The sequence below is a fragment of the Gymnoscopelus braueri genome (genome assembly GCF_963280865.1).
Source record: "Gymnoscopelus braueri genome assembly, chromosome: 9".
NCBI classification, from domain to species: Eukaryota; Metazoa; Chordata; class Actinopteri; order Myctophiformes; family Myctophidae; genus Gymnoscopelus; species Gymnoscopelus braueri.
The window spans coordinates 38,490,076-38,514,550 of NC_137610.1; the positions used below are offsets into that span (position 1 = coordinate 38,490,076).

At 41.8% G+C, this 24,475-nt stretch overlaps 1 protein-coding gene across 3 annotated transcripts; it reads right to left on the reverse strand.

Moving 5' to 3' along the window:
• Positions 1–4,208: 4,208 nt before the first annotated feature.
• On the reverse strand, positions 4,209–24,040 carry n4bp1 (nedd4 binding protein 1). 3 transcript variants are annotated; one of them, XM_080438316.1, is made up of 12 exons: positions 23,542–24,040; positions 20,049–20,276; positions 19,259–19,432; positions 16,658–17,187; positions 16,054–16,402; positions 14,840–15,178; positions 14,047–14,282; positions 9,610–9,740; positions 9,072–9,168; positions 8,773–8,880; positions 7,836–7,934; positions 4,209–7,557 (listed from the first exon to the last, which is right to left on the reverse strand). In XM_080438316.1, exons 1-12 carry the CDS (start codon positions 23,854–23,856, stop codon positions 7,134–7,136), a joined length of 3,030 nt encoding a protein of 1,009 aa, XP_080294442.1. In that variant the 5' UTR covers positions 23,857–24,040; the 3' UTR covers positions 4,209–7,133. The 3 variants fall into 3 exon arrangements, with proteins under 3 accessions (XP_080294442.1, XP_080294441.1, XP_080294440.1); XM_080438315.1 differs by having other exon boundaries at positions 4,209–7,554; positions 16,658–17,211; XM_080438314.1 differs by having other exon boundaries at positions 16,658–17,211.
• Positions 24,041–24,475: the final 435 nt, after the last annotated feature.

A 24,475-nucleotide genomic window follows, 5' to 3' on the forward strand; every position in this document is an offset into this window, starting at 1 on the left:
CTTTACCCTCCTTTTACGTTTTTTTTTTCCTTTGTTTCTGTCATGTCATCACAGGGTTGGTGCTGTGTGAGCCTACTAGGCTCCCCGTGTTTCTTTCTTTCTTTTTTTCTCTCTCTCTCTCTCTCAGCCCGCTATCACAGCCGAGGGCCCCCACCCATTCTTCACCCTATGCCACAGGCTCCATCTCTCCTCCAGCGATTGGACTTTGTGTTTTTGGACCAGATGGAAGGTTTAACATGTTTCAATGTTTGCCTATCCAGATACTACACCATCTTTGGCTTCGATGCACCAGTACAGATCAGCTCATGATTAGCCTGCAGAGTAATCATGTCTGGTGCAACTGGTTCGTCACCATTGATCCCAACCCTCCATCCAAACCCTGCTCTCACTGCTCAACCACGACCACACGCACAGGTAGTGGTGGTAAATGCCTGGAACACGGCTATGTGCTCCACGCCGAGTCTGAAGTGGACTGTCCCTTCCCATTCCAGCCAGCCTTACAGCTGAAAAAGGACAAGGTCATCCTGTTGAAAGAAATCAGAACGTTGGTGGCCTGTGCCATCTACCTGTGTCCAGCAGGTGAGCAGAACCAGTCATGTCAGCTCCTCCATCAGGTCAACCCTATCCTTCTCCTTCCTTGAAGAAATTTTTTAGGCGCTACAGATCTGAAGGGAAGAGACCCGAAGTTGCTCTCCGGTGGTCCGTCCGCATGACGGATAGAGCTTGTGTGTGGAGGAGATGACGCTGGATGTTGGTAAGCTTCTCCATGTGTTGCTCCATGCTGACGCCGTCTGGGACTCTCGGGAGTACTCGTTTGACTTTGTCATACTGGAGGTGTGTCCAGAGACCGACAAAGTTTTGATCGGTATTGGCCTGTTTTGGAAATGTGAGGAGCACGACATGCAGGTCAGCTGGGACCTCAGCACAGGGCTGTGCAGTGTCATTGGGGTCAGTGACCTCACAAAAGACTTCCCTTACAAGTATATGAGTCGCAATCCTCGCACTGTGGTCTCTCACAGGAAGTCCTGTGCGGACACAGTGATGGAGTGTTCTGTTCCAGTGAGCAGCTCCCACCACGTCATTGTCATGAATGCATGGTCTGCAGATGCAGATCTGCTCAAAAGAGTGTTGGCAGACACTGAGCGATGCACCTGGGTGACCACAAGATGACTGAATCGGCCACACATTTTCTTTTTTGAATGAAAATAGAAAATACACACACACAGCCTCATCTTTTAAGTAGAACGTCACATCATTTTTGAGCAAACCTGCTGTTTCTCATTTTGATACACTTTGACAGTTTTGAGATATTTCAGTTGTTAAATATGAAGATTTAGAGATTTGTTTTGAGGCTTTTTGTTTTAGTTTTGTACTGCATTACATGTCAACCAAGAGCTGGAGCAAACCATTTTTATACATAATAAAGTTGTGCAGAGTTACTAATGTGAGTGTCTTCTTTGTGTTTGCAAGATCTGCAACTCTAGTCATTGAAGAGATCATTTCATCAAAAGAGCGATGGTCTGTCAGGTTGTGTGTACAACTGTACATGTGTGTAACCACTTTATATATTATAATTTGGGGCATGTCATTATAGAATATAGGAAAAAATCTCTACTCTCAAAGCTTCAGGGCTTATTTAGCAGTTTCTATTTTTCTATGAAAGAAAATAAACAGCCTATCTACAGTACATTCTTCTGGGGGAGGAAGTATAACAAGACAAACCCAATGCTAATTTTACTGATTGTTGCATCTTGTCATGTGTGGCTGCTGTGGCATTGGTATGCACTCACATGGGGGGATATATATATATATATATGTGTACTGTAATGGCTATTTTGTTGGCTCCCAATTGCTCATCAAAACCCACTGATGCACCTATGTGGTGGCTCTACGCAGGCGAAATAACACATTTTCCACAGGTTTGAGTTGTAGTTTTTGTGTTGCTTTTACTCCAAAACATGTACATAAACAGATACAAACATTTCTCTGTCATGGCATTGTTCTGTGTGCTGCTGTGTGTGCTGGTAAAAACCATTTGTCCCTCAGGTGCATCCTGTCTCACAATCACTTGTCTCCTGATATGCCCTAGAGGCGTGCCCTTGGTGCCCACAAATCTATACCAATTAATCAATCAACTAATAAAACTAAACATGCTAAAATAACAACTACAATAATGATAATAAACAAAAACAGTGAAATGGCTTCTACATGTACCTTTCCATTGTAATTGGCTAATGGGTGGGCGTAACCACATTATAGTTATCAATGCAGCTACACCCAAATATGGCATGTCATGCTGACTGACAGCACGACATCAGACCTAAACAAACCGTGTCATCATGACATCAGACTCAAACAAATAGTATAAGGATCCATGTAAATGTGGGTACTATTAGAATTCTGGTCGTTATAGTTACTTTGTGAGTCGGTCAAGATACTGTAGGCTTTGTCCAGAACCGGCGATCTGACCAATACGGCCATAAATAGGCATATATTGAGATCCGGTTGTCACAGATCCAACAGCTATGGCCAGACTGACTGCAAACTCTGCACACGCATCGGCAAGGAATCGAGGGGATTGCGCTGCCTCCCGTTGGGTCGTTCGGATAGGCGGTTGTCATTTGGATGTGCTGATCCAACCGACGACCATATATGGGCATGACATATTATATATCTCTAGATGTGAGGGCTGCGATTTTCCTTGGTACTGACAAACTAACAAAATGATTTAGATCAGTCATTCCTGGATATTGCTTTCTGGTGTGGTATCTTTGCACGTCAAATCCTAGTCTGAGCGTTAGCCAGTCATGCTCTGATTGATGGAAACAAAAACCACAAGACATTTACATGTATGCAAACAGGTCGAAATGTACATGCTCCTTATGTAACATGTTGCACCTCATGAATGTGTGGACTTACTTGTGTTGGTGGTGCTCCCCAGAACTTGGGGATTCCCTGTAAAAACAACAACAATGGAAAACACAATGACCAGTATCACAAACCAGGAAGAAGTGTTTGGTTTCAGACTGACTGGATTGATTTCCTTGTGGCATCCTCCTTACCATGACCTTTTAGCCTGTGGCTAAAGTGGCATAGCATCCAAGTTAGGCATGCCAGTCTATGAGTTGGATTGAAAAAGCTGATATTTACCAATAGACCGAAGATACCAATGTTAACGAAGATCAATAATCAATTGTCATTAAATAAATGAACTTGTCCAAATACTTATATAAAATATATATTAATAATATTGCTTAATTTCAGTGTGGGGGGGGGGGTCTGGCCTACCCTGCGCAAGGTAGGGGTGGGCCAGCACTACCATAGATATATATAAAGGCTAGATGGCTCAAGGGGACGGCGCAAGCGTAGCTCAACCGCGGCCATCTTGAAACAGTCATTCATAACATTATGTCTATGGTGCATATACTTTGAAATAACCATAGCGTGCTCAATTTTCATCCGATTTTCAAACGGTTTGGTGTGTTGTAAACACCAAAGATGTAGTTATGATACTGCATACTTATAATTATAATCATGTTTTTTTATTTTTTATTTTATTTTATAATTTTATAATTTTATTACAACTTTGGTGTTTACAAAACACCAAACCGTTTGAAAATCGGATGAAAATTGAGCACGCTATGGTTATTTTAAAGTATATGCACCATAGACATAATGTTATGAATGACTGTTTCAAGATGGCCGCCATGTGGCAACGTCGTACTCCATTGGCCAGCAGCGCGGGTGAGTCATCTAGCCTTTATATATATCTATGAGCACTACCAAGGAACACAGATGCTCAAGGAAGTGATCTGTTGAAGTGTGTATCCACTGCTCCCAGTTTGGCACACACTGACCCCTAGTGTGCAAATAAGAGAGCGGTTATGTCAGACTTCATTAAAGTGATGACGCAGACTTGCTTTGTGTTGTGCCTGAATATTACACAACCAACAAAGACTATGAAAGAAGTAGTACGACAGGAGAGTCAGAGACACTTAACTTGTGTTTGTGTTGAATTTGGAGAAACCACTAATAGGTATTTAAATTGTTCTTGTTTGATATGTTTGTTGCAAACTGACAGTTTGTGAATTTTGCCAATAAACCTAATTTGCAGTAATAATTTTGAGTGCAAATGTAAGGCATCCAAATGAACCTTTTGGACAAACAACTTTACGGTACCAAGCAGATGACAACACAAGGTGCATAAAAACACTTTTAAATTTATATTTTGACAAATAATAAATATTTTACACTTCCCATGGCCCTTCAAACCTTTGCTAGAGAGGAAAGAGAGGACAGTTAAAGGAAGGGTTATAAGGAACAAAAAGACTGTAGCCGATTACAAAAAAGCCACCAGTCTGGCCTCACATTCAGGCCATCATTCAATGGCAACATTACAGGGCAATGGAGATGAGACATATTGGTTTCAAAAGGGATAGCAATAATTGGGGGAAATTAATTACGGGGTAAAAAAAAGTATCATTGAAAAATATTGTTGGTCATGGCTGTTCATAAAAAAGCCCATGCACATGGCCTAAAAATGTTGTGTGCCACTGTACCAAGTCTCAAAGATCTGAACAGTAGTCGGTAAAGAATAAGGAGGATCAATATCCATGCACCAAAATAATTATTTAGTATGAGTTGCTATCGGTTGTTCCATATACACAAAATTGTGTGTTCACTTTGGCAAAAGGTTTCATATTTACAAAAAAAATGATCAATTATAATGTACAACTATATTACAAGGAATTGAGCAAAATGTCCTCCAGCAGTCATTCGAATAGTAACATTGCAATATTGAACACATTTTGTATCTTACAAGAGGGATTGTTTGTACATTATAAAAATTAGGTTCTCATCAAATACTGTACACCAACTGGCAATAGCTGCAGCCCACATTCTCTGGTTGTATAAAAAGAATACTACAAGTTTTCTTGCATACAACTAATCAATGTTGTTACACTTACTTACTAGTCATTAAGTGTTTACTGGTAATGTAAGACAATATCATTACTAATTTGTAGATTGGTGTATTGCAATACACCATTGCAATAAAAAATTGAAGGCCTATTAACTGTGCCTAAATTCTAGTTTTTAATTAATCAGAATTGAATGAATTTAAAGCTACATCAAAACTTGTAGTATTTCTTCCTCCCCAAGCCAGATGGTGTGGAGTGGAGTGTGGGCACTGCTCTAGGATTACGCTACTATGCCAATCCTCTCAAAATCACTTTTTCCCAAACAGAAATCTGGGACTAAATTACCCCAAACGACAAAAGGAAAGATCATCTGGCACCATATATAGTTTGAGGAATTGCATTCCAGAACGTCTACTATGGTGAACATCAGTTTTGTACAAGCAATATCTAGCTAACAGAAAATCACATAAAATTGTTCAACTGAATATTGATCATACTGAAATCCATCCGACCTGACCTGCTGTTTCTGTGATTGAGAGCTTCTGAATTGTTCCTTTTCTTTTTTAAAGATTTGTCATTTGAATTAATCAATAAACTAACCCTCATCAATGAACATGAATTTGCATTAGTGAAACCTTTTGGGGTTACTTTAACATAACTGAATAATGTTATATGAATAAGTGATGGGATCATAGGATTTCTTTGAAGATGAAAACACAGATTGAAAAGCGCCCCATCTATTTTCATGTAAAGAAGACACTTGGAGGGAATTGAATTTATCTGGTTAAAGGTCCCGGCAATGGTCTTGTCCATCTACTCATCTTTTAAGCTGTGATAGATGCTCAACATTCTGAGGCTGTGTACTGTAGATGAGCACTATCCTTTAACAAATAGCCAATGGCCAGGATAAATTCAAAATGGAAACACACACACACACACCCACAATTATTGGCAAAGTGGGACAGCAGGGCAGTACAGTGAGTACAAAAAACAAACTCTTCAATAAGAGGAACAGGTTTCAATTGACTTATAAAGTATGTGTTGAAGGGTTGGGTTCATTAATTTCCAGGTGGTGGTGCTCTTTTTGATCTCAAATTGAGGGGTTACAAATTGTATGTTGTTTTTTTGCAACTCCTTCCACCTCCTCTTTTGCACTTCCCATGTATCTTCAAAATATACAATACAATGGACATAACAATAAATTGGCTGGTATTGGTTCTCTTTGCATAATGCTCAGTACTATTCGTTGTGAATTTAGGTTCTGAAATTTACTGAGGTGTAAAAAGAGTTGAGCAAAAGCTGTCCCAAACCTTACATACATTTTTTTTTCTTTTTAACATTGAGGTCTACATCTGAACAATTAAGTTACCTTAGTGCTTGATTGATAATAGCTCTGGTTCAATGTGTTAGTTACGGCTCTGTCTCAATAATGCCCCATCAAAGACAATGTTAACAGCTCGTAGATAATTTCATGCCATCTTCAAAAATAAGTTGGTGAAAGAAGACCATTGCCACATGGAGAACTGTCTTTCATCACTTGAAAAAATGTCCAGTCACTATAGTACAGACGGCAACACATTCTCCATGACAGGACATTAGTGAGAGCTATATTGATACAAGCCCTGGTCTGCCACTATTTTGTTTTGTGTACATCAGTGTTATTGAACTTAGAACAAATAGAAAAGAAAAGGAAAAATAAAAAAGGCGAAACCTTCCAAACAAATCATATTTGCCAATAGCAGCAGCTTAACACATCGGGTGCCAAATACGGTTAAAACTGTGTTTTCGAAGAGTAGCGCATTGGTGCCAAACACGGTAAAAAACGTGTTATTGAATCTTTTTTTTTTCCACACGGGAGGGGCTAGCGCAGCTCTGGAATCACCTACGGTGATTCTGAGAAGGAAGGGACAGATGGATCACCGTGCCAAAAAACATGGCTCCCCATCCGCGCGCAACGGTGAGATTTATGGCACCGAACGTAATCTGTTTTAATAAAATTCTGGCACCCGATGTGTTAAAAGAAGACCAAAGTCTTAAATGTAAAAAATATATATGTTCCGTGTCATCCTCTGGTAACCCCATCATCTTTTCTTCAGGCTGGTATAGATGGTAAAATAAATGACCATAAAACTATGGATTTATCGGGTGAGCCCCTGCATCTCTCCGTGTGTGTGTGTGTGTGTGTGCTTGTTCTCATCACCATGCTACAATCCTTCATCCCAGCAGCAGTCCAGACAGTGCATTCAGGTCTCTCATGTAAGGGTTGTCACTCAGGATGCGGTCTATACGCTGTTTCTGGTCAGGGAAGATGTCGTACAACTTCCTCTTCAATTCTGACGTCTCTCCTGTGGAACGCTGGGGTGGGGGGGCGGCCGAGGGTGAGGGTGAGCGCCGGGGTGGGTGCCACTCAGGAGGACCCGAGTGAGGCCAGTGTGGTTCAGGGGGTCTGTTGGCAAGGGGCTGGGGGGTGAACGGGGGATGCGGGAGGGCGTAATGACCCAGTACAGATTGGGGCCGCGGGACTGAGTGAGGGGTTTGGACGCAAGCTGCTGGTCTGGGCTGTTGGTGGTGATGTTGCTGCTGGGACGACGGCTGTCTGGGGGGCCTCAATGGGGGAGGGGTGGTAGAGTTTCGCCTGCTAGAGAAGGAAGAAGGGAAAGAGAAAGAAATATGACAAGAGTGTCAGAAAGACAGCGTCACCACACAAACATTATATACCCCTCTTGCTAACATTGCTATTCAGAGAAATGCACTGTCAAAAGCATAACAAGTCGACAACATCGTAGAGTGGCTTAGTAACAAAGAAGAGCACAGAGAAACATACAACATTCAGAAAAAAAGGTTTGTTTTTTACAGTGCCACATCACACTCATAACAGCTGCACACACGCATACAAACCAGACATACACAGCCTACCTGTCTTTGTGTAGGAAGACGTCTAGGATAGGGCCATGTCTCCCCATTGGGTCATCAGGGATCATGAAGAGGTCCTCCACAAATGTGAACTGGAGTAACCTATGGGAATGATGATTTATTTTAAAATATATGCATTACCAATTCATAGTGCTTCATTGGTACAAACACACAATATACTCTGTCTGCGTGTCTGTCAATAGCAGCTGATGATGTGGCTTTCTGCAGGTTCTGATATGCATCTTCCAATATCATCACTGAATTATGTCTGCTATGCTTATGCTATAAGGAGGGAGGAGGGTAAGCAAGAATAAAAAAAGAGATAATTATTCTAGTGCCATCATCGCTACACCATGACCCTGAAATGGTTTACCACAAATGTTGATGATGATCAGAGGCTTGGAGAAGGACGTGACAAGAGGTGTGGATGGAAGATTAGCATTAGAGGAAGTGAAAAGGACATAAGAGCGGCAACCACATCCTGCTGTGTGAGGTACACTTAAAAGTGTAACAATGTTACAAACGGGGAAATGATATGCAAAAAGTGTCTAAGATATATGTTGCTTTGCCTTTAACAGAAACCTAAACACCAATTTCTCCAATTCCAAAATGACTATCGTTGCTGTTGGACAAAAACCTTGAGTGTCCAAAACTTGGAATGGAAAATAATTACTTGTGTTCCAAATATCCAATATACTGTAGTTATTTAGTCACAAGCTCTTATTTTTCATTGGTTAAATATTTATAAAACCCACAGACAGACTTTCAACCTGGCGTCTCTACTGAGCATTTCATTATAGGTGAACATTTCCACAACTTTAAATTTCATAAATTGTATTTAATATTTTTCAAATCATTGTATGAGTTTTTGTGTTAGAAAGACACATGTTTGTGTGTGTGTGTGTGTGTATGGAACAGTGAGAGAGTGACGTCTCATCACCTCTCTTGGATGATTCTTCGCCAGGCATCCGAGGTGTCGACAAAGTCCCTCAGGTTGTCGTTGGTTACGATTACCCCTCCTGTTTTTTCTGCCAGGTGGAGCAGGAACCTGTCAGTTTGTATGTGTGTTGAATGGAGATGGGGTGACAGGGAGTTGGTGATGGGATAGAGTCAAGATGTTCATTAGTAATGAACGAACCTATCAATTCTAGGTACAGATGGTATGACAGTATTGAAGATCTGTGTGTGTGTGTGTGTGTGTGTGTGTGTGTGTGTGTGTGTGTGTGTGTGTGTGTGTACCTGTCATCGTGTGAGGCTATCCTCTGACCACAGACCTCTCTGGAGGGAGTGAAGGAGAGCAGTCTCAGGTCTTCTAACTGGTTCAAGAACTTTTGCTCTGAAAACAAGGTAGGGTGAGCATTAATAGTTACATTCAAATCAAGTCCATTTATAAAGTACATTGAAAAACAAATCTCTTTTACCAAAGTGTACAGACCAGGAGGTAGCTAAATCACAAATAAAGAAATCATCAATATAAACAAAACATACAGTTCAAAGGCACAAAACAATCAGCAATAAAAACAGTAAGTACACCATATGCACACACGCACACGCACACACACACACACACACACACACACACACACACACACACACACATGCTCTTCTAGTGTCTGGGATGCTGTGTCAATTTCAAACACATAACATAAACACACTTCTCCCTGCAACAAACACATGCTGTCTATATATTACATACACAAATGGATGCATGTTAGTTCAGTCAGTATGGCTGGTCACTGACTCCTATAGCACTCAAATACAAACACGGCATGTATACCTATAGTGAATCGATCTCTTTTTTGGCGCCACTGAGGGACAAAGACAGTAATCTCCCTGTGGCCCCGCTTCCAAAATGCCTCCACTGCCAGAGCGATACCTCGACAGGAGAAGACCTGATGAAGGCCGTGACTAGAGAGAGATGGAGAGAGAAAAGAAGTTATTCCACATGGTTAAATACGACTATGCTTGCCCACCACTGTGGAGACTGGGGTTTGATTCATCCGGGTGCCTCTGGCTTGGCCGGGCACTCCACTGAACACAATTAGCTCTGTTCATGAGTGGGAAGCAGGGCGTTCTGTTGCTGCACTAGCAACACCTACAGGTTGGTCAGGATGCCTGTTGAGAAGGGAGCAGTGTTACTCCACATTCACTACGCCCTTTCATTGAAACTCCCCACTGTCAGGTGAAAAGAAGCAGCTGGCGACTCCATATGTATTGGAGAAGACGTGGTTGTCTGCACACCCTCCCCAAGACCAATAGCAGGGCTTGGCAGTGACGGGCACTATATACACATGGGGAATATTGGCATAATGACTGAATTGGGGAGTAAATACATAAAATAAACATCAACACAAATATAACTGTGCTATGCTTTACTAAGAAAGTGTGATATGGACTGTGAAGAGACATAATGGAGAAATGCTAGGACAGCTTCAGATCAAGAAGTAGACCCCATATGCAAGTGCTTTGCCTTGAAAACAGAGTTTGTGGGGAGAGGAGACTTAGGCAACATGGGAAGCCCTCTTATTCTGGAAAGCTTTAGTGGAAGGGACGGGGTGATGCATGCTCCTGACTGCCAAATATTAGAAATCCAACTATACTTTAAAAAGGGCCTCAAACTGGTTTCCCCCACATCTTTATTGCTACAGATGTGATCAGTGCTTGAATTAAAGGGACTACACCATGAATTTGAACTTTTCCTTCTTTTTTGTGTGTTTTTGGTCTCCCCTACCTCTCTTCTATCCCAAAGAAGACCCCAGTTTGAACACTCAGGCTTTCACAGCATATCTGGGGTTTTCTGTAAATTGGTCTCAAAACAGATCAAACTGATTTTCACCCTAACGTGACGTCACGCTCGGTACAATCCCTCCCGTTTTTTCAGTTCCAACAAAAAAAAACGTTTTTTTTATTTTACTTTTTCCACACAGAACCAGGAGATAACATGCATACAAACTGGCTCAATAGTGCCCCGTGCCAAACAGGACACTGTGGTATTGCAGGTGAAAGTGCTTTATAAGCCAGAGAGAAGTTAGTTGGAATGAGTATATCTGAGGCTTGATTTAGGCTCAAACCTTTTGAAAAATGTTTGAGGGACATAAACAATATGATATTAATTAAATATATATATATATATATTTTAATTCATGGTGTAGATCCTTTAATACTAATAAGTATAACACAGCTTCTAAAAACTATTTAAAAAGCAGCCTCGTGGAGTCAGGAGCCGAGACCTTAAGGTTAATTTATAAACAAAGACACAGACACACGTACATGACCATAAGCAGTGACGTTGTGCGTGTTCCACCATATGCACGTCAGCAGACAAACAGCACGTCAAAGGAGCAACGAGGAGACACAACCGCAAGACAACAACCTTAAGGTTAATTTACAAACAAACACACAGACACACGTGTGCATAGCCGTTAGAAGTGACGTGCACGCTCCACTACATGCACGTCAGCAGACAAATAGTGCACCAGAGCAACAGCTAGGAGACATAAAACCGCAAGACAACATCCACAACAAACACCAAGCAGCTGTAGAGCTGAGAAACTCCCTGAAAGCAGCCACGCTCACCAGACAGGAAACAAGCTGCTGGCTGCTACCAACCACAGACCGCCCCTTCTATACACACTATGATATGCAAACGGTAGAAATATTGTCATAAGAATTTGAATTTCAATACACTTCTGTTCTGTGTGCCCTACTGTATACTTTTTACAGTATCATCATGGTTACATAATGATGAAATATTGACGTATTGACATTTTTTTATATTGACACCAACAAAAAGAGAAACATTTAGCTCAGAGTCACAGCAGTCATGCTCCCAACAGTATGCAGGTTATTGTGTCATGGACATGTAAGGAGGGAGAATCAATGTCTTTTTTGGGTTTATTTGAGAGGGGGAGGAGTGAGACAGGTAAGAGCAGTGCAAAGTTTCTTACTCAGTGAAATCTAGTAGTGGAGTAGTGGAAATGATAAATGATGTGTATGTGCCTTATTGGTAACTTAAGGTGTCCAGCAGTAGTCAAGACTTGACTACATGACTACTCGAGAGTGCACCTGTTACAAAACATTACATTTATTATCTGTCCAAGTATGCAAACATAACAGAGACATGCAATTGCATATTCTAACCAACACGTTTACATAAAAACGTCATGCCATGCATAATCACACAAACACTTTGCATAAACAGAGATGACTGTACAGGCACAAATACGTTCTGCTCATGGGTTTTTTCCTGTTAAAAGGAGTTTTTCCTTGCCACTGTCGCCAAGCTCATGGGGGAGTTGTTGGGTATCTTTAGAATATGACCATGAATGAATCTGAACTGCTTGTCATGTAAAGTGTCTGAGAGAACTTGTGAATTGGCACTATAAATCAAATGTATTGATTGACTGCGTGGTAGTATACGGATTTGGGAAGGACGTTCTGGTGAGACTTCTGTTCACTCCTTACTAGGGGTGTGCCGATACACTAATTTCACCAAACGATACGATACGATTGACTCACAACTTCGATACGATTTCGATACGATACGCACTTTTTTATTATGAAAAATATATGGGGGAGAAAAAAAGCAAATGCAAACAAATAATTCTGTTTTTACATTATTCAGACATGCGAACTTGTAGCTTTTCAGCTACAATAGCCGTTTTGAATCCAAATAGGGCAATAGTGTGACACCTGACCCGAAAAAAAACAACAACATGTTGTCACCCTTTTCATCTCGGGGCTGTTTGCATGACTGATTATTATTATTGTAAAAAGAAAAAAAGATTTTATATATTTTTTTTTTTCAAAACGATATTTTTTTTCCTTCAAAACGATACATATCGTCACGAAAACGTATCGCGATATATCGCGGGACGATATATCGGCACACCCCTACTCCTTACTAGGGTGGCCATCTAGCGACAACTTGTCCAGATGGCTAGTGGAAAATTCAAGTCCTGAATATGCAACACAAGGCACTAAGAACACAGAGGTCGTTTTTGCATGCGGTAGTTATTGCTATGCAAATTTCAAAGGAAGTTCCATGTCTGTTGAAAGAGAAAGTGATGACCGACACCACAGCAGGAAGACGACATGATGCAATCTGTAAAATAACCAAGGAAACCTGGACACAAGCTGACATGGGAACAGCTCTATAAAACCGGTCAAATTACCACAGAAACCTGGACTATGGACTAACAGACCATTTCACATTAGTCACATAGAAAACTGTCGTATGTCTCTACAAAGAACAAATTCACTGGCCCTATACAACTAGTAGAGCAATTGTTTCATGGCTCTATAGGTGGCAGGTCCGTCAAGAAGAGTCTGTGTAACTGTGTGTGTGTGTGCGTGTGTGGCTAATCTCGCAAGCTGCTGGACCGATCAGTGCCACATTTCTCAAACACATAGGAGTCAAATCCAAGATCCACATGTTGATCCCGAGATCCATGTAATTCGACTTTTTAATGAAGCAAGGATGTTTGGAAAAGGGACTAAGGAATCGCAAGTATTTGAGCGACAAGTAAAATGTCATAACCGTGACAGCCCTATATGTATACAGCATGAACATGTACATAAGGGTACATGTCAAAAACTAAATCTGTGAATACACTTATGGTATGTCACGTCAATGCTGTCTTCCCCAATATGTGTCCACTATCTAATATCCAGTAAAGAAGAAGTCATAAAATCATTTAAGGGAAGGAGAAATTAACACATCCTGTACTATGAACAGTCAGTCATGAAACAGGACTTGGATGACCAATACTGGAGTTTACTTCTCTAACCAGGAAAACTAAAGAAAGTGAGGAGAGAGAGAGAGGTCAGAGAGAGGCGAGGGGGGCGGGAGGCAGGCAGGAAATACTATTACGAAAGCGAGAGGTTATTCAAGGTCCATATTGGGATCTCCATATATGGGCATAAACGGTACACAGGTAGACAGACAGATACGAGATAAAATTGTAACTTTATATAGCATCTTTAGCGCTTTACAATGTGCATTACATTCACCCATTCACACACAGATATGGAGGAATGCAAGGTACCAACCTGCTCATTGGGAGCAGTTAGGGGTTCAGTATCTTGCTCAAAGACACTTCAACAGTAACACAGGAGGAGCCCTGGATCGAACAGTGTGTGTGTGTGTGTGTGTGTGTGTGTGTGTGTGTGTGTGTGTGTGTGTGTGTGTGTGTGTGTGTGTGTGTGTACTCACGCCATGGCGACATTGCTGCCATCTATGATGATGTGTCTGAGGTCTGGACGTCCTGGCTCGTTTGGCAGGGTGAGTGTGTATAGCATCTTGAGTGACTGATGGAAACGGTCCAGACCCGTTATCGGGGGTGCTGGGGGCTCAATGGCTGGGGGAACCCTGGCTCCACCCCCATGGAACCCCATGTGGCCAATTGTCTGATAGGAAGATGTTAAGGGGCGGGACTTTGGGTCAGTTGCCTGGAGGAAGAGAAGGGGCTTGTTATCTCACATAGGAAGAACTGCAAATTATTTCACACAACAAACAGCTTTGTCACCATAACAACAGCCAAATGATAACCATAACAACTGATGGAAAGTTTCTTGACAATGGTGCAGAATTTCCGAACTTAAATTTTGTGTGTGAAAAGTGTTTCCTGGTATATTTGGTTCAAAGACGTTCTTGATGGGGGTGTGTGTGTGTTAGCAACAATGTGAGCTCTCAATGATAGAGGTAACATCTACTGACTGAGCCTTGGTGTAAATAATAATAACAATACTGCACATTACCACTTCCATCAATGGCAAAACCTTTACAAGTTGCCCATTTCTAGAAGTCCTGGGAGTTTGTATGGAAGATCTTTTCACAAATCCCATGATCAGGGCAACTAAACTTAAACTTTCGATCGTTGATTGTTTCGTTTCATTTGTTAACATCCAGCACCGACTTCAGAATTCTTTTTAGGATAAAATACATATTTACAGGATTGAAATCACTGTTTAGCCCCAAGAAACAGACATCTTCCAATGATACGTACGTTGGTGGAGGTGGACGAAGAGGTGGTGGTTGTCAGCCACTGTGGTGCACTACGGAGCGCTGTCACGCTCTCCACCCTGACTGGTCCTCCCAGGGTCTGAGTCCCGCCCCTAGTGATGTAATCCCTCTGGGAAGCCCCCCCACCCCCCCGTGCCAAGTAGTCCGTCCTTGATCCAGACTGTGTGCCCGGAAGTTCCATCGCCATCGTGCGGGACAGTCGGTTTCCTGGCATGGCGGTATCCGTGGCGAAGAGGTTGTCATTATCGTCATCGATGGTGATAACATCATCATAGTGTCCGGCACCTCCCTGAGCACTGGAGCTCCTCTTGATGGTGATGGCCTGAGTAATAACAAAACTTGATTAATTAAAACTGAAATGGTCATGGTATTGAGGTAGGGGTGCGACAGTTAATCAAACTGATTGATTTAACTGATTATAAAAAAATTATTGATAATCAATTTCAATAAAGATAACCAATTTTGAGGGAAGTTTTTGACATTTTGAAACCAGAGAAATCTGTCCAATTGTGAATGCTGAGTTTTGCTCTCAGATCCAATAATACCCATAATTCACTGTGACGGTTGTTCAGGCAGTGGCAGAGCGGAGAATGGTTATAGTGTTTTACATCAACATAAGTACATCAACACACATCTTTTTTTTTTTTTGGTTGAAAAACCAAAAAAATGCCAACTTACTCAACATCGTAATTATATATATTTTTGCCTTTGTCCACATTTTCTTTCCAATTAGCTTGTTGTCAATAAATTCCTCATGTGTACCATCGTCCCCATCACTGTCAGTCTGCACACTCTGCACCCTGAAGGGTGTAGACTAGACAACCATGTGTCTCCTCCAATACTCATGGAGTCACCAGCTGCTTCTTTTTCACCTGACAGCGGGTAGTTTCACCAGGAGAGCTTAACACGAACATAGGTTCACACCATCTCCCCCAGTTCCCCTCCCTTCTAAATAGGCAACCCTATCAACCAGCTGGGTTTGCTAGTGCAGCGACAATGACATAATGCCTAGACTTCCCACCTGTGAACGCTGCCAATATTTGTGTTTGTAGCCAAGCCAGGGGCACCGCTGTTAGAACTAGTCTACTACCACCTTCACGTGACCCAGAAGCACGTTATCTACATACTGTACCGTTATAGTTTATAAGCATTCAAACACAATTCCATGACAATCAGTGACATCAGGAGGCATAGTACCTGCTGAGTGCTGTTCTCACTGCCGCTGCACTGCCTCCGGTGGCCAAGGCCGTTACTACAGCCGCTACGCAGGTTGGGCTTAATGTTCTCTCTAGACCTGCCTGGGTCCAAGAATGCTTTGTTCAGCACTCTCTCTTTCTCTCTGCTACGGGACACTGTAGAAGTGGAAGTTGGGGCAGTTTCTGTGGAGTGTGTAGAGTTCAATCTTCCTCCTTCAGCCCGATCTGTCATCTCTTTTTCAACACGCTTCGTTTCCTCGACAATTTTCTCTAGGATGAGGAAGGTATCTTCTGTTTGCCCATTTTCTCTTATGACTTGCTCCACCACGTCCTGTGTGTAGTCCATCGATCTGAAGAGGAGATTTAACTTTTTTAAATTTCAGGAGCAAAACCAAGTGTAATTGTTAATGAATTGCTAAGGTAGAACACACTAGAAAAACTAAACAAATTATAATAAATTAACAATTTTAAAAATATTTTACCAGACTTTCATGACTCTTGAATGTTTTCTAAAACAAACCGTTCAAACATTGTTAAGACTGAAAAGTGACTCAAGTGTAGCTTTACTGACTTCACTAACTGGAAAACATTATCATATACAACACCTGAAGAAATTGACCAAACAGCGGAAGTTGGTTTCTGGGCTCACTGCCTCCCAGTCATCTGAACCCCCCTCATTTGAGTCCAGTGTGATCAGACCACCGATTGTGTTTGCTTTCGACGAGGAGGAGAGGGATGTTGAACTACAGGGGGTCTTAGACCTGCAGCCACTACTGGTCCCTCTACTTTCTCTCTCCTTTCTCTCTCGTTCCCCCTCTCTCTCCAGTGAGTCATCCCTGCGCTCCAGTGAGTACTGTCTCTTTGTGTCCCGAGTTTCGCTGTCAGATGAACGCCGCTTGTGTGAAGGACGAGTGCCATTCAGGAGGATCTCAGGGCCTATGCCTGTCCCACCACCTGTTCTACTTCCCCCACCCCCTGTTGCTGCACCAGCACTCCCAGACGCCTTCTCCTCAAAGCTGGTGTCCAGGATACGGTTAGAGAGCTCTGTCACAGGGGTGCTGCTCTGCGAGCGATCCTGGTCAGCCTCCACCAGTCCGAGAAGCAATCCCTGGGTATGCAAACCTGGTGTCTGGGCCTGGGAATCACAACAATCACAATACTTAGGAGTCCTTTAGAAATAGAGTAACACCAGTGTGCTTTTGGTCAGAAAATGACTTTGGCTATGTGAGGTTGGTACTAACAAAGACAGTACTACTAACAAAGACATTCAGAAGAATTGGACATCAAACTTTTTCAAACCCGTAATCATGTTTCAAGAGCTTCCTGCTCATCGCACTGTGCATGTCACTGATGAGTTTGTCAATGATCTCAAACATGTGGTTGAGGACAATGAGTAAGTCCTGTGCTGGCTAGAGTGGTCCTCTTGACTCTAGCCACACTGTTTTTTCTTTTTGTTTGTTTTCAAATAAAGTTAAATTTTAGTTGGTGTGATTAGCTTAGTGATATAAGCTTTCAAAAATGATTTTGGCTATGTGAGGTTGGTACTAACACACACTTATTGACAAAATGCTGCTGAATATTTGTTGTTGGGGTGGGTGAATACTGAAAAATAGATAGAATTGTTTTCACAACACTCCATATCCATATCTATCCATATCTAAATCTGCCACTGACCTCTCGGTTACTTAACTTTGGTAGATTAGGGTTGTGTAGTTTGATCTTTGACCTTGCCATTATGCAACTCCAAATACTGGTGAGATATATTCAATACGACTTACATTTGAGACGTGTTTACATTGAAACACGTCTCAAAAGCCACAGTTTTAGCACACAAACTAAAGTGAACAAAGAAGATTCTGCCATTGTATCAAATTTCAAAACAAATTCAGCATTTTTGGAGATAAAACTTTGTCTTGATTTTTACAATTTGAATTAGGAAGATCTGGTAGGTATGCTTCTGAGACCGAATCACTGTTTATTGGGTGTGCAATCTGGGAACCCATCGTCAAATAAAAAGGAAAAACAGCCCCCCAGCGTTTTTCACTTTTGCATTTGACTCTGGGGGGAGTGATTAACTAGACCTATGCTGACTGGAAACCGGGGTTTGGTCCATGCCCTCAGCCCTCCACTTCCGGTGGTGCATCTATGTTTTCATTCCGACTAGATAACATTTCTTCCACCATGGAACACTATGGGCCGCGCAGTGGCAACAAAAAATATGACTCTTTTATGCTGAGGCTGAGGCACACAAACTGATTTAGCTCTGTTCATAAACAATTTACTTAGGAATTATGTTCAATATGAGCGGGTGGCTTAAAAGAGCCATTTTGGCTGTTTTTGTTAGTCCGAGAGAGAGAGGGTCCACGGATCCATTTGGTTCCATCTGTACCCTTGCAGAGTTAAATTTAGATTGTGATGTAACGGTTGCCGCGATGGAGAACTTAACTGACACAGTACTTATAAACATACTTGTGTGGATTACGGAGACATTTTTATGAAATCTTGACGTGCGCTGTGCACTATTTGTGTCCATATGTTTCGCCTTGCAGACCTAGAAAGTCTGTGGAGACTGGAGCGGCTTTGATTGGTTAAAGCGCGGCTTGCTTCCGGATCTAAGGCCTGCCCACTTTAATTTAGGCCAATGTGCACACGTTCTGAACGACCGTCCCGACACATTGCGAAGCTCTGAATCTGTTCTTGAGAGATTATTGGGTGTGTAATAAGCAATGATAGTATCACAAAAATGGTTTATACAACGGCAGAATCCACTTTGCTTGTGTTCTTTTGTGTGCTACTGCTAAAAATATAACTTTGTGAAATGTTTTGCCGTGCCGTACCAATATTCAGAGCAACCACTGAAGATATCTCACAAATATTTGGAGTTACATCATGACAAGGACCTAAAGAGAAGAGTGTGAACACTGAACAACCCAAACTTCTGGCAAAGTTGAATTGTGCTTTAACAAGGTTAAAGTACATACCCCTTCAAATGGCCTACTGCATACAGTATAAAAATACATTAGCAATGTTGTATGTTAAACATTTTCATCATTTTAAAATAAAAAATAAATAAATAATTTGGTTGCAAAGCCATAAAACATTTTCTATACAAGAGAAGCTTGGGTGTTTACCCAAGTACGGTTAAGAAAAAATGGGGTAGATACCAGTGTTAGTACTGAATTACATGTCAGAGGTTCTATACCAACCAGGGTGTGTGTGTGCAGGCTAGTGGGGCTCTGTGCCAATCCTAATAACTCTTCCTTTAGGGCACTGGGCAATAATAAGAGTTCCATTGTGAACTTGTCGTCTCTCTCCTCCACAAACGATTTGAATGCTCGCTTCACAGTCGTTTCCCTGTCGCTGGGCATACTCCTCTTCTCCTAGATAACACAAGGACACACACACACACACACACACAGAGTTATGTTTCAGGTGCCCAGTGCTGTGCAGGTACTGTAATTCATCTTCTTCACCTTTAATTATTTAATCATTACTTATTTGCCTAAGTCTTGCCAAACCTATCCTATTCCAGCAACTTGCTTGAGTAGGCACTACACTTCTAATGTTGGTGTCTTAACTTTAACAGCAGGAACTCCAGCATTGCTTTTTTGCATACTCGTATACACTTAGCCAAATGACTTATGTGTGATAGATAATACTTCTCTTACAATCTCATTAAGTTTGGCAAAAAAAAAAGGTGTGGCAGTACACACCAGGAGCGTTTATTTTGTGCGATTAATTCACAATAATTTAAACAGCTGTTTGTGCTATGAGTACATGCACACTGAGACTAGGTCGATTGTTCAGTGCGAATAAAATATATTTGAACACCAAAATAAAAGCTTGATGTGAAATAATTGATTTGCGACACATTTTCGTACCATTTATTCGTGTCGCTCCTGGTGTGTAATGAACTTAAGATTGGTGAAACCTTTTATTTGTTTCCTTTGGTGAAGTGGTCATTTACTGTAACCAATCGCTACAACTTTCACCTACATGAAAGAGTGCAACAAACTGCTGGACTCTGCTCTGAGCCATCACTACGGGTTCAGCCCGGCCCAAGAGTCGCAGGCGGCCGGGTTCAGGCACGAGAACCTCTGCACTGGTGTCTCGCAGGAGCCTGTCCAGGAAGAGACCACGAGCACCAGCAAAGATGCAATGCATATCCACCGGGTAGCGTTCATCCTTCTGCAGCTCTGGGTCACAGAGACCCCTCACATACTCCTGGAGGGTTGGAAAGAAAAGGAAATCTGTAACATAACTCTAATACTGTGCTCTATGTGACCCAAACCTTTCCAGTAAAAGTCTCTCATGACAATGCAATGTCAATCTTTAAAAAATATCACAATGTGCCTGAAACTTCACTTTATCTGTCCGCACTTGCCACAGCCACCACAAATAACCTGTTACATAACGTCATGAGCCATGGTAAGTGATTTAACACATTGTGTGCCAAAAACGGTCCGGACCTTTTTTGAGAATCCATGCGGGGAGTGCCATAAACGGTCCGGACCGTTTTTGGCCCAATTTTTTTTTTATACGTGGGGCCCACGTGGGGCGCTCTAACGAAACTTTGGGATCATCCAAGGAGTCTCTGAGAAGGAGAGGCCGGATGTGGATCCATGTCAAAAATCCTTCCGGTCGGCCTCTCCAATGTTAACTCCTTGACTAAAAGCTTAATATCTCCATTTATTTTTAACGTGGTGGAAGTGAGCCGTTTTCGATCGGCGATCACTCTGCAATGGAGGATCGCGTTAGAAATATTATTGTTCCAGGCGTTAGTCGGGACCCTCCGCCGTCTCGCACGCACGCTTTGTTTACATGCACTTCCGCGTCGGGGCTTCTACAGCACGAAACGTATCAACGTAAGTGGATGGAAGATTTGCAGGCACTGAACGTACAGTATTTCAATAAACCTCTGGCACACAATGTGTTAAAACGGGTGAAACAGTTCTGTTTGATAACCACCCATATCGCCATCATGTCTTTCACCATCTCTTTCCCTGTTTCGTGTGTGTTCAGTGTTCACACTCCTCTCCCTCTGCCATTCTCTTCCTTGCTTATTGCAGTGATACAATAAGCTCCTAATAAATAAATGCTCTCGTTCAAAATACAAGCAGCAGGTTATGAGGTTAACTATTTCAAAGGTTTTCACAGATTGTGCCCCTAAGAATTCTGGTGTACAAGGAAGTGTTCTCTTGATAGTCAGTTGCTATTTAGTAGCCGAGATTACTGTCAGTAGAACTAACAATAGTAAATCAGTGTACACATCGTCACTGATTCAGGGAATCTCCTCGCTGTGAAGAACAGGTTGATGAATCACACTCAAGTGGGTGATGTCACTGAGAAATATTGTACAGCAGCTGCTGTGTTACATTTCTCTAACATTAGCATGTGAGAGAGGCTCAATAGTACAAACACTGACTCAAGAAGGTCATGGGAGATGGGTGGGTGTGGTGGGGCTGTGCGGATATCAGTTTTGAAACAGAAACTGAATACAAATAATTGGGTGTTGCTTGTGCAATGAAAGCATTGACTGAATGAGCAGGGAATTCCCATCTTTCTCACACTTCTCAATATGGGCAAGGATCACAGACTTACTAGCAAAGTATAATATATTATGCAAGACTCCACAGGACACAGGAAAAATCATTTTCTATGAAAGAATCTATACCAAAATGTGCTATCCACTATGGGGCAACTTTGCGGCAACTGGAACTTTGTTTAGGGTTCTGGACGTGTTTGCAGAGGGAGGATGAGGAGGAAGCTAGTGGGGATAAAGAGCAGAGCACATTGCCACAGACAAATCCCCCTTTGCGCCAGTGGGCATCAAGAGCCAGTATCAACAATTTAGTTGTTGTGAAATTGTAGATCGTCTTTTTCTTAGGTAATATTTGACAATTTGGCCAATGTTTAACATTTGTTGTAGTATAGTTTGTTGATTACTTTTGATACAGTAATGGTCTTTTACTATTTTATTAAAAAAAGTCTTAAAAGTCCTTAAATTGTCACTTTAGAAATGAAAAAAATTAATGAAATGACTACTACATAACCATGGCTGATTCATTCAGAGACCCAGTGCAGATCATGTCTTATGTGAGAACCTAATCTATTTTATTTGTATTGGCTCTAGACTCTTACCTGTTTCTGTGTTTCACTATTACTGTTACATATCAGTTATCTGTCATATCTGCCCTGTGCAAAATTTAAAAAGCCTAACATTTTCCAAATTCCAATGAAATGCTTAATTCTATTTGTGTGACAATTTATCATGAAGTGCAATTCCATGATCATGACCTAACCGTAACATTGTTTGATTTGGAATATGACTACAGAAAAAATAAAGATCACGACATGGTAAGAAATCAAATCAGAGAAAGTCAGGTGATTGGGTACGGGTAGGAAGACATTCATTAATTTTCGCCACATATCATCCAGTAGTTGTAAGTCAAACTAGATGACTGTGAAAATACCAATGCCAGCTTACGGTTTTTTTTCACAAAGGGGAAATGAATGACAATGCAACAATCCTGGAACTGGAAATCACAAAAAAAATAAGCAAAAGCCCACTGATGCTACCAGCTATTAATTGTGTTACTTATTACGAGTCGATGTAGGCATACAACTTAACTTGGGCAGGTAACTTATTATGACAAAGGCATATACTATCTGAAACTCAAACCCAGAGCTTAATATTGTGTGTCCATCTGTCCTCTGGTCATTTAGGCTAGAATCTGCTAGAGACTGTGGGCCTCCCCTCAGACAATGCTTGAAAAATGGTGTGCCTACTGCCTACCCCCCTTAGTTTTGCTCAATTTCTGAATGCCTATTCTGGATCATGAATAATATGTTATTGGATCCCACAGACACTCACTACACGTCAAGACGGTCTAATAATGCCGTTTGACATAACCTCAGACTACACCAACTAGCCTAGCATACCTAAAAACAATGTTGTATCTCTGAACCATCTCTTTTAACCGAATCACCCACAAGATTAATAGACTCCTCTAAAACCATTTGGAGCCCCATCTGGGGAGTCCTGCCTCCCACTTTGAAAACCTCTGGACTAACTCAGCCTACTACTGACCACACTCCAGTAACGTCTGGTGTCTTAGCTTGCTGCATATAAAGATATATTCATCCACATTTTCATTTGGAAAGGCTAGGTGACAGGGTGGGTGAGCTGAGTTTATCCATGTGTACCTGTCGTTCGATATTTTTTATCCATTTGAAAACTTGTGAAACGGGACATTCTGCATAATGAGTACTTTAAGTACATATTGATACCAAACTTTTGTACTTTTACTCAAGTAAATGTTGCATTCCGGACTTTTACTTGTAGTAATTCCACATTGCAGCATTGATACTTTTACTTAAGTAAAGAATGCGAGTACATTTTCCACCACTGAATATTATTAGGCCACCTTGGTTCAATACAAAAGCATATTCCCAAACCGTCAGACACATAGTAAAACGCGTATTTCACCTTTGCCTTGGAAACGTCGTCTCTGTTTCCTTTAAGCTGGAGCCATATCTGTCGTGATGTGTTGCTGCCGTGAGCCTGTCCCGTGTGGTCCAACAGACCAATAATGGTGAAGGCTACCTTGAAGACTTGCTCTACTCGGGGCTTGGCGCACCTGAGCTCGTCCTGCTTGTCCTCCAGCACCGTGAACTCGTCCACGGTACTAGGCGTGTCTTGTTGCTGCTTGCCGGCCGACGAAGGGAGTCTGCTGGGCGGCTGTTCGGAGCAGGCTAGCTCGGTGACTCGTTTCATGCCGAGGAGGGGCCGCGTTGTTGACATTCTGTTTTTCGCTGTTGACAACGGCTGTTTTAGTATTTTAACCTCTCGGCGCCGTTCGTATCTGCCCCTTTCTTCATCGTTCCATGTGGTCTGTCTTTCTCCGCCCTGCGCTCTTTAATAAACACGCAGTATTTACGTTTATCAATAACGTGCTAACTCCAGTGTGGTTAAAACAAGCCTTCAACCCCCGAGCGACGTATCCGGAAACAGCGTTGCCAGGTTCGGAGGTTCTGCGAGAGAAATAAGCAACCAGGTTTATGAGAACAAGCGCAAAAGAACCTCGGCTATTTGAAAATAGCAGATCTACAAGCTCACAACGCGTCACAATGTGACGCGTTGTGAGCTTGTAGATCTGCTATTTTCAACAACAACAAAAAAAATCTTTTTGAAACATTTTAATAACACAAATCTTGTATGGGGGTCCCTGGCATTAAATGTAAGATTGACTGAATACTTTATTAGCAGTTTGTAAAAAGAAAGCTCAGGAAAGTACAGTTCAAGGTCTGCTATTACCAAGAAAGCCTATGGCTTGTTTCCATTGGGGTTTTCAGATGGGATAGGGCAGACACATACATATTAATTTGTGGGTCCTTGACATGAAAATGTTTGAGAACCACTG